Source organism: Orycteropus afer, unplaced genomic scaffold (assembly GCF_000298275.1).
Source record: "Orycteropus afer afer isolate SDZICR_OR568_19922 unplaced genomic scaffold, OryAfe1.0 scaffold00088, whole genome shotgun sequence".
Taxonomy (NCBI): domain Eukaryota; kingdom Metazoa; phylum Chordata; class Mammalia; order Tubulidentata; family Orycteropodidae; genus Orycteropus; species Orycteropus afer.
This window is the reverse complement of record NW_006921675.1, coordinates 7257198-7268718: the sequence shown is the minus strand read 5'-3', so window position 1 is coordinate 7268718 and position 11521 is coordinate 7257198. Positions and strand designations below refer to the sequence as shown.

The following is an 11521-nucleotide window of genomic DNA, read 5'->3' as shown; positions in this document are numbered from 1 at the left end:
CATGAGACAAAGTATATGTGAACTGCTGTATGAAAAGTGAATTTACTCTGTAAATCTTCACCCAAATCCTAATAAAAAAAAAAAAGAAAGAAAGATAGTTACACTATACTCTATAATGTAGTCTATTAAGTGTGCAATGGCATTGTGAAAAAGTTTGAAATGTTGTGAGAATTAACAAAATATGACACACAGACACGAAGTGAGCATGTACTGTGGGAAAAATGGCACTGATAGATTTGCTCAGTGCAGGGTTGCCACAAACCTTCAATTTGTAAAAAAAAAAAAAAATGCAGTATCTGCAAAGCACAGTAAAATGAGGTATGTTTGTAATTGTATGCTTATGAATCCACATGTCCCTGGCTCAGCTGCCTAACTATTCCTAAGCTAGTTCTGAACTAGCTTTTTCTCAGGTAACACTTGGATTCTATCTTGGTAATCAAAAACTGGAGAAATGTTGTTAAGTGGCTTTGGCTTCATTAATAATGGAATTGCAGTGGGTGGGTGTGGGCAATGCTTAAAGGCTAACTAAAGGCTTTTGGGAAGAGCACATATGCTGAGAGGGGTTTTATCTTCACTCTCTCCATAGCAACCTTATATATATGTTCTGCTGGTGATATAGTTAATAAATCTCAGCTCCCTTCAGAGCTGTTTATTAGCCATTTTTGTAACCTATTTACAGTCATCCATTTCATTGCTTGGTTTTTGTTTCCTCTGTCTCCACAGGTGGCATTGGTAGGGTGGTCAACGGAGCCTTCATGGTACTGAAAGGGCATCGATCTATTGTTAACCAGGTTCGGTTTAATCCCCACACGTACATGATCTGCTCTTCTGGTGTAGAAAAGATTATCAAGGTGAGGCGCCTTCCCCTTCTATCCTTTAAGGGAAATTTTTATAATTCGTGATTGGAAGTCTTTAGAACAATATCTATGTAGGACCTCCTATCTAGACATACTAACATCTATCAAGATTCTCAATGATTTTGACATATTACAAAATACAGGAAAGTTGATGATAAAAAAGAGTGATTTAACTCTTCTTTCAGGACCATTTATTTATTATTTTAATTTTTATTGTCATTTGGATGAAAGTTATAGAACAAATTCATTTTCCACACAGCAGTTCATATACATTTTGTCTCATGACACTGACTGCAATTCCCCACAATGTGACATCTCTCTTCCCACTTGCTCCCTATAGTTCCTTCTTCCCTGTGTCCTTCCCTCCCATGCACTCCCACCCCCTGAGCTATCTCCCTGTGCGGACATTGCCCTTCTGTTCTCCCATGATTGATCACTCCAAGTAGTATATCTACCTGATGTAAGTGTTCACCCCATAGGCCTGTCTGTTGTTTGGCTGGAAGCCACAGGAGTGGGTTCAGTTCCAGACCTGAAGGGTAGCTAGGGGCCATAATCTCAGGGGTCTCACCAGGCTCTATCAGACCAGAAAACCTTGTCTTTTTTTTATGATTTGGGGTTTTATCATTGTTCTCCTTCTCTATCCAGGATCTCCTGCACCAATCCCCCTCTGAGTGGTTGACAGTGGTAGCCAGGTACCATCTAGTTCTTCTGGTCTCTTGGTCATATAGGCTGAGGATCGCATGGTCTGCCAGTCCCTTGAACTAATTGATTCCATATGTCTTTGGTTTTTTGGCTGTTTTCTTTAAATAGTGACTGGACTTGAAACAAAGTGTCTTTTAGACAATACCTTGTATGCCCCTACATTTCTGATGGCCTTTGATCTGATGAATTCTGCTTTCTGAACTTTCTCTGGAGATTAGGGGACCACTGTCCCCTCAGTTTTTCAGTGTGCACTTTGCATTAATTGCTGTCCTAATATGGCACAGATGTAACTGAGTGATTCCTAGAACCAGGGTTAGATTGTCTCATAAAAACCACTGCATGTGGTTATTTATGATTGAGGCTACTTGGGTATGAATCCTAAACACTTGCATCAATTACATACCACCTGAATGAGCTCACTCTGCCAAGGAATATTTTTATAGTCTGCAACTGAGGGCCCCAGCCTGGCCTTTGTCCATGAAAGGATGGCCTACTGCCTATCACTCTGGTTCCAGTTGCCAGTAACCCTTGGATCTTTTTCCACATCCGAGGGGGAACAAATGAGGGTTCAGGACAAATGATGAATTCTAGAGGATCCATGATAACTTGCCTTTTAAGTAAAGGACGTTAACATTCCCCAAAGAGTTTAAAAGCCTTAATTATTATTATTTTCTTTTTCTGAAGTGACATTGAAAACCTGAGAGGTATCATGTTTGTTGATGATGTGGTAGTTTTCATTGTCTTTTGTTGTTGCTTTTAAATATCCAGAGTAAAGCCAAGTTGTATTTGATGTCAGAGGACAGCTATCAGAGATCTTATATTGGAGAGTGGGTCAATATTTTTATTAGCCCTTGTTGTTGTTGTTGTGTGCCATTGACCCGACTCATAGCGACCCCTCCTTGGGTTTCCGAGGCAGTATCACTATGGAAGTAGATTGCCCCATATTCCTTCTGAGGAGTGGCTGGTGGGTTTGAACCGCCAGCCTTCTGGTTAGCAGTCAAATGCCTTAGGCACTACGCCACCAGAGCTCCCAGCCCTTAGTCCAATTTTATTGAGGCTGTATTGGTCCTGTGGGTCAGAGATGATTTCTGTGGCTCTACACATGTCCTCATAGGGCTGCAATGGGACTTGTAGATCATTTATGCTGACTTTTTCTTTACCATCCATAGTCACACAGCTCATTCATGGCAAAGCCAGAATAGAAGCCTGTCCTTTATTCTTCCCAGTAAAGTGCCACATTGACCACATAGAGGGAAGGCAGTGAACCACCTGATGGCCCCCTGATGCGTGTTTGATAATCTTGGTCCTTCTTTGCTTAGACAGTCATTGAAAGGGCCTTGTCCCTTTCAATTGCTTTTCTCCCTCTTTTGGCCTGCATTGAGTAGTCGCTGTAATGGGTCTTCTCTAGGACTGTTGATGATATTCTTTTTCTCAGAGCTCTAGGTTTGGTCATCTCCTTTACTAGGAATTCCTCTCTGGCTGTGCACTCTGGGATACTCTGTGCTAAGTTTCCCCAATTACTGTTTAGTCAACCAAAGTCCTTACCCTTAAGGTCATACATTGGAAGCTAGCCCAGTTCTCAGAGGAGAACGAGAAGAAAATGTTTTCTCTGTGAGGTTATTCAGACTGAATTAGGTAGCTCACTGCTCTCAAATTCCCATGAATCTGAACCCTGCCCCACTAGGAGGCAAGGTTAGCCATTTGTTTTGGTTACCTAGTGCCTCTCTGGCAGGAATATGCCACAAATGGGATGGCTTTAACAATCGAGTTTATTCTTACAATTTGGAGGCTTTAAGTCCAAGTTCAAAGTGGCAGGCTCTAGGGGTTGTGTGAAAGCCCCTCAACCTTGGGATCTAGCTCTGCCTCCTGCTCCCAGCCCACTGAAGCTAAAGGCTTTTCTTCACTCAGCTGCTGGCTGCTGAGGCTGACAAACCCAAGGTTGACAAGTAAAAAGGCACAATTCCAATGTTACCAAACCACACAGCAAGCCATTAATTCAAGTCCGTTGAAAGTCCCAAGGTCGGCAGAGCATGTCAGGCTGCTGACCAACAACAAGGCTACACACAGGGTTCAAACGTCCCATAAGCTAGAGACCGTTCCCAAGGCTTCTCCTTATATACAGAAAGCAGACCACATTCCTAAAGCAGCTACTCAGCTGCTCACAGTAGATTCCACCATGGAGTTGATTACCAGTCTCATCATGGGGAATACTACATCCAGCTGCCTAGCCACTCAACCAGGCCCAGCCAAGTTGACACACAAACTGAATTACCATACCATATGAACCCTTAAGAAGTCAGCACAGATGACCATAATGAGAGGCAAAGCAAAAAGCTCTGGAGTCTCAGCTTTGCTTTCTCAGGTGCCATCTGGTTGGGAATGGCCTAAATCTAAAGCAATGTGGGAAGGAGAAGGATGAGGCCAAGTGAAACGCTGGCCTCATCTGTCTACTGGAATTATTGCCCTTGTCTGCACTCACATCGTACAGAAAGGCCATTGAGATTCAGAAGCATTCTGGGGCTCGTTCCCATATGTAATGTGAGGTGGCTAACAGTCAACTTGGCACCCAGGAGTGCCATGTGAATTACCTGTGCCTAAGAATTTCTGACTATTGTAATCAATGTCACTTTTCTATTTGTTATTTCTGAGGGACTCAGTGGGTCAAAGAGCCACTTACCTCCTTGTTCTAGTCCAGCCCAAGGCTGTCCTACTTCACTCCACCTTCCCCATGTCCTTATCCTTTACTGCCACCTTTCTTCTAGTCCAGAGGAGAAGGGTGCCTGCTGTCAGAGCTTGCCTCTTACTTCTCACTCATATCAGGACTTTTGTCCCTCTGAATGCCCACATTTACAAAAAAAGGGGGTTCATTTTGTAGTTAATCAAATGACAGGGGGACAAGATGGAGCAAATTCTGACATTTTTCCCAAAGACCACTATTAATTTATTCACTACATACTTGTGATACACTACCTTGTCCCATCTGTGCTCCCCCTGTGGGACAAAGGTAAAGGGAACAAAGGTCTTCCTAGGAATCGATGACCTAGAGGGAAAGTAAAGAAATAAAGATAATAACACTAAATAAATAAAGATAATAAAGAAGTGTGCACAAGAGACGAACAAAGTGTTCGGGAGGTTAGAGGAGGGAGAGATCTGTTCCCATAGGAAGTAATCTCTCTGTGTAGGTAATATTTGAGCTAGATTTTGAAGAATACGTAAGACTTCAAAAGGAACAAATAAGGTAGGAAGGACATTTCAAATAGAAAGAATGGATATTTATTTCATTGGATCAGTAACTATTTATTGACCACATAACTGTGTCAGGCATTGGGCTTATGACCACATGGTCAGAAGCAGGAAAGTACAGGACCCATTCAGAAATTGATCACATGAAGGGGAGCGACTGAAGACAGACCAGGAAGGTTGACCCCAGACGGGCCCAGAGGGTCTTGGAAGCCACATTAGATAGTGAAGAGCCCCTGAACAGCAACTTAGGACTTTATGTAGTTTTCCTCAATAGAGGGACAAATTTCTTTTTTAAATGGTGATTTGGATGAAAATTAACAGAGGAAATTGGTTTTCCATTCAACAATTCCTACATATTTTGTGACATTGGGTGTACAAGTTTCAAGTTCAGTGCAGTAGTGCATGGAGAGAGGAGAGTTTAGAGCTGCTGCGTAAAGTATGTGATGGTTACTTGTATAGATCACAATACTTGTTACCTAATTCCTTTCCATTTTAATGATGTTTGATTAAGAATTCAACTGTATCATTTTCCTCAGCATCCTCTAGAGCTAAACTTTTCTCTGGACTTGGAGAGAGAGCTGCTTTTCCCTCCTCCTTTTTCTCATGAACCATGCCCATCAGGAGACATCTAGCCATATTTAAGATGTAACAAGGAATTGTTTGACCATCTCTCACTTCTGAATTGTTGACTTGGTGTAGGGAAATCAGCAATTTCACAAATGTTTGAAATTGGTATTTTAAAGATGAGGGCCATCATATAGGGAAAGTTAGTACTCTGAGATTCAAATCTCTGTCTTACAAGAGGTCTAAGACTTTCTGGTTGTAGCACTCAGCTGCTAAATGAAAAAGAAAGGGGAAAAAAAACACATTTATTGGTGCTTTGGTACAGGTTATGTCATTTAATCATTTTCACTTCTACAGATGAGAAACAGTGGCTTTAAAAGGCGACATCATTTGCCTGGGGCCACGTGAAGTGGTGGAGCTGGGGCTCCTACTTGCTCTTCTGGTCCCACAGCTCCAAACTGTAGATTGAAGTTCCTTGAGGACTGAACACTGACTGACTGGGAGAGAGGTTTTGTTTTGCCCTGAATCTTAGGCTTGGTTGAGACTGTGTCATTACTTTTTAGATGAGGGATCTGCTTCTCTCCTGGTTACCAGCTAGTTAGAGCTGACTGGGAACAGACAGTCAAGTTTCCTGCCTCCTGGTACAGTGTTTTGTTCCATTACTTCATGCTTCAGGAATGAACAGTCTACTTCAGCTTAATACATTCCAGAGCCCAAATAAAAGCTTACATTCAGTGTTATGATTTTCATTTCTAAAGTGAAAACATGGGTGGCTGGGTAGTAATAGATTATTTGAACCTTGAAACTGGCTTACTGAATAGTTAGGCCAGCTTCTCACCATTAATATTTTGAATTTCTGTTAACAACTTCTGCGTTTCTATGAAGTATAAATAGATTTTTCTTTCTTTAGAAAACATGCTTCATAACATTTTCCCATTTTTAAACTGGAGAGGTGAGAGAATTGGTCCAGAATTAAGAATGAGACACAGAGAGCATTCTAAGGGTTTTGCCCTTTTGGACTCCTCAGCTTCCAAATTCTCTAGAGCTAAACTTTTCTCTGGACTTGGAGAGAGAGCTGCTTTTCCCTCCTCCTTTTTCTCATGAACCATGCCCATCAGGAGACATCTAGCCATATTTAAGATGTAACAAGGAATTGTTTGACCATCTCTCACTTCTGAATCAGATATCTATTTGTAGAGAGTGTTATTGACAGCTTGAGCCTGGTGCTGGAAGCCATGTCTTTTGGGAAGTTATGGGTTAAGAAAGTCCTCTCACTTTTGTGTCTTCCTCCCTTTTATGGGACTAAAGGTTTCCCAAACATTTAGTCTCACAAGGAATTTGAGAATCTCTTCAGACAGAACCTTTATTTGTCTATTTATTTTATGCTAATTATATCCTAAAGGTGCCATGGTGGCACAGTGGTTAAGCACTCAGCTGCCAACCTAAAGGTCAGTGGTTTGAACTCACCAGTCGCTCATGGGAGGAAGATGTAGCAGTCTGCTTCCATGAAGATTACAGCCTTGGAAACCCTACAAGACAGTTCTACTCTGTCCTACAGGGTCACTATCCTCTGTCATATAGGGTTGCTATGAGTTTAAGAGGAGTTCTGATAACATAGTGCCTAAGGCACTTAACTGCTAACCAGAAGGCTGGCAGTTCAAACCCACCAGCCACTTCTCACAAGGAAAGTTGGGCAATCTACTTCTGTAGTGATACTGCCTCAGAAACCCAAGGAGGGGTTGCTATGAGTTGGGTCCAACTTGACGGCATATAACAACAACACAATGAGTTTAAGGGAGACCTGTGGTACACTGGTTAAGCGCTCAGCTGTTAACCAAGAAGGTCAGCAATTTCATCCCACCAGTCGCTCTATGACAGAAAAGACCCGGCGATCTGCTCCCATAAGGATTACAGCCTAGGAAACCCTATAGTGAAGTTGTCTTCTGTCCTATAGGGTCATTGTAAGTCAGAATCAACTTGAGAGCAAGGGATTTTATATCCCAGTGTTTCTGAAAAGTTGGCCCATCCATTTATCCACCCCTTGGGTGCTTATTAAAAATATAGGGTCTTGGTACCTACCCATAACTTACTAAATTATAATCTCTAAAAATGGGGCTCAGAAGTCAGCATTGTAATGATGTACTTCAGGTGATTCTTACGAACTCCAAAGTTTGAAAACCACTGCTTTGTAAATCCCCTGGGTGAGATCATGAAGCTAGAGAGGGCACACACCTGGGGAACTGGGCAGTGGAGGGAGGAACGAGTTTGAGCTTGGAATTGGTGATGAGAAGCAAATCTACAGAGTTTCTTCTGCCACTCTTCAACTGAAGGTCCTCCAAGGAGACAGTGTCTCCCTAGGAGTTGCCAAGTAAAGCACAGCTGGAACTGGGGAACTGGAACAGGTCTCAGCAAAGTTCTCACATGGAAGGGAATTTGCCCTTACATAGCTTTTGGAAAACAAGCCATTGTCTTGATGGAGGATAGGGAATGAGGGGCCACTGTTTTCTAGGTTGGGTGCCATCTAAAGATAGACACCAGCCTGTCAGAGAAGAAAGTCGCTTGGAATTTCATCTGAGTTGCCATGGCTACAGGGTGATGTAGCTGAGCTTTTCCGTGCTGCTCTGTGGCCCAGTCTGGCAGTCAGGTGAAGCTAATCGTTCTCATTTGCACTGACAGCTTAATTACTCTGAACTTGATTTTTGCATAACTTATTCTACTTGTAAAGTATTTTCTGGTATCCCCTTCCCCTAAAAGTTAAGTTTGGCCTAGTTGGATGGAGACCTGTGCTGGAATTTGAAAGACTTGGATCTTTCTCAAATATTACCTACTTCAGAAAGAAACTAAAAAAAAAAAAACTTTGCCTTTATGCATTTAGACAGCCTGAGTTTGAATCTTAGTTTTGCCACTTTTTGGCTATGAGCTTATGTCCCTGACCAAGGGGTTGAGGGGGATAAGAGGTGGGGCTACAGTCACCTCTTCATAGGGGATGGTGTCCTACCTATTCAACTACAGCTAACAGAAGAGTTGGGGAGCAAGCCTGCAGTTACCTAGTTAAGAGAATCCAGTTTCCTGGGTAACTGATGCCTACACATCCAAGAGGGAACTGCAGTGTAGGCAGTTGGCTATTCTTACCAGGCTCCAGTAAGCAACTCCCATTAGTTAAAAATAGAAATGTCACTGTTGGGGAAAAGTGAAGCTATAAGCTGAAATATTAACTGTCACAGAGAACTGACTGCTGGTTCTGTTTGACTTTGAAAAAGTGGCACCTCTCTGTGCACAGCTTCAGTCTTCTGAGAATTTTGAACACATTGACCAATTTTCAAGTCATCCTAAATCCTCTGAGATTGTGTAGAGGAGTATTGTAATTTTCAAGCTACAAGTAGCAGAAACTGAAGGAGAGGGAGATTAGGTGAGTAGGGATATAATGTGTGATTATTCTGGGCCTAGAGACAAGACTTAGATCCCTGCCATTTAGCCAATGTTATGCCCTAGATAATGCTTTTTCCCACATCTTACTTTCCTCAGTTTTCATGTGAAGCCCACATACTTCAGATTGTGAAGGATGTATTTATAAAGTAGAACTTTGAACTAGCTCCTCCTGCTTCAATCATGGCTGACAAAGCCATGGGGCACTGGGCCTCAGAACAGACCTGAATTTGTAAAATGTGAATGTACTGGAATATTAACCAGAATGGGAAAAATTAAGGTCAACGCTCTGCTAGAAACTTAATCTCCTTCTTAATAAAGAAGGGCAGTGTGCTCATTGCATAGTAACCAAATCTCTTGACTGGCAGAGTCAGAAACAGCAGTATCCCACTTTGATGGCCAACCAATTTGCACTTCACAGTTCTGGCAATAATTCAGTCTTCCGCATCAGAAAGAGATCACTGTGCCTTTTCCAAGTCTTCCTTTCCAGGGCTTCCACCTGTAACTTTTCCCATTCCACTTACTGTTTCATTTCACCTAAATTTCAAAAATTTGGACCTGTTCCAATTTTGCTGTGTTGGCCACGACTGAACTGGTTTAAAGCCTAAAGGTTTTGAAGGTAATTAGCAAGTCCTGGCCAAATGACAGGGAGGATCTGGGGAGGCTCTGCCGTGTGTTGTTTATCACCACCAGCTTTGTAAAACTTTCCAATCAGTTCCTGGTTGCTTTTTTTTTTTTCTCCTGTATAGATCTGGAGCCCATACAAGCAGCCAGGATGTACTGGAGACCTTGATGGCCGTATTGAGGATGATTCTCGCTGCCTCTATACCCACGAAGAGTATATCAGTCTTGTGCTAAACAGCGGCAGTGGCCTGTCACATGATTATGCCAACCAGTCAGTCCAGGAGGACCCCCGGATGATGGCCTTCTTTGACTCCCTGGTACGCCGCGAGATCGAGGGCTGGAGTTCCGACTCGGACAGTGACCTCAGCGAGAGCACTATCCTCCAGCTACATGCTGGAGTCAGCGAGCGCTCAGGCTACACGGACTCAGAGTCTTCGGCCTCACTGCCTCGCTCCCCGCCCCCCACGGTGGATGAGTCTGCCGACAATGCCTTCCACCTGGGGCCCCTGCGGGTCACCACCACAAACACAGTGACATCAACTCCACCACCACCTTCGTGCGAGGATGCCATCTCTCGCCAGCAGCGCTTATCTGCTCTGCGACGATACCAAGACAAGCGCCTCTTGGCCCTTTCCAACGAGTCTGACTCTGAAGAGAATGCCTGTGAGGTTGAACTGGACACAGATCTCTTCCCTCGGCCGAGATCACCCAGCCCTGAAGACGAGTCCAGCAGCTCCAGCAGTTCCAGCAGCTCTGAGGACGAGGAGGAGGAGGAGCTGAACGAACGCCGATCCTCCACCCGGCAGCGAAATGCCATGCGGCGTCGGCAGAAAACACCCCGAGAAGAGAGGCCCAGTGCCCCAGCCAAGCCCACCAACGCCTACATTGGAGAAGACAACTACGATTACCCTCAGATCAAAGTAGACGACCTCTCCTCCTCCCCTGCCTCCTCCCCTGAGCGTAGCACTTCCACTTTGGAGATTCACCCAAGCCGGGCCTCTCCAACCTCAGACATAGAATCAGTCGAGCGAAAGATTTATAAAGCTTATAAGTGGCTCCGCTACTCCTATATCTCCTACTCAAATAACAAAGACGGAGAGACCTCCCAGGTTATTGGGGAACCAGATGATGGGAGAGCAGGAACCAGCCGCAAGGACAACCCAACCCCTTCTTCCAGTAAGGAAATCTGTCTAAACACAGCCATAGCCCAGAGAAACCAGGATCTGCCGCCGGAAGGCCGCAGCAAGGATACTTTTAAAGAAGGGGCTTCTACTAGAAACCCCAGCAGTGGCTCCAGCCATGAGCATAGCAGCCACACTTGGGCAGAGGCACCAGAGGGCACCTCTCAGGACACTGACAATGGTGGCTCTGTAGAACACTCTTTTGAAACCAAGAAGCTCAATGGAAAAGCCTTGAGCAAGGCCCTGAGCAGCCGGGCTGAGGAGCCGCCCTCTCCTCCTGTCCCCAAGTCATCTGGCTCCACTCCCAGCAATGCATCTGGCAACTGTCCCAGGACCCTGTCCGACGACAGTGAGGAGAGGAGCCTTGAAACCATCTGTGCCAACCACAACAATGGACGGTTACACCCCCGCCCTCCTCACCTCCACAACAATGGGCAGAATTTTGGGGAACTGGAGATGGTCACTTACTCTTCTCCAGGACGTTCAGACACTGACCACGATAACTTGTCCCTGCCAGGGCCACTCCTACACAGAGATTGTTGTGGGTCTGAAATGGTCTGTGAGACCCCCAGTGCTGGAACGAGAGAGGACCCGACTGATCCCCCAGCCACAGACAACAGCAGCAGGGGTGTTCATGGCCACAGTGGCCTCAAAAGGCACCGAGTAGAATTGGAAGATGGAGATCCAGAGAATTCTCCCTCAGAAAAGAAATTAAAGACATGATTAATCAAAGGGGAGGGGCAAAGGCTATGAAAAGTAGCTTTACCAAAAAACAAAAACAAAACAAACAAACAAAAAAACCCTGTTAGTAAACACAGAGGAAAGGAGAAAAAAGTATTAAAGGCACATCAAAACCAGGGCCTGAAATTTTGTGTCTGATGCTGCTCCCTTCTATTTAACAATGGGTCTGAACGTTTAGTTGGC

General features: G+C 44.2%; 1 protein-coding gene across 1 annotated transcript in view; it reads left to right on the top strand.

Moving 5' to 3' along the window:
• Positions 1-11320, top strand: part of DCAF5 (DDB1 and CUL4 associated factor 5) — a 160486-nt gene extending 149166 nt beyond the window's left edge. The window contains exons 8-9 of the mRNA XM_007942316.2: positions 724-851; positions 9542-11320. Of these exons, the coding sequence (XP_007940507.1) occupies positions 724-851; positions 9542-11320 (1907 nt within the window). The remainder of the gene's footprint in view (positions 1-723; positions 852-9541) is intronic.
• The last annotated feature ends 201 nt before the right edge of the window (positions 11321-11521 follow it).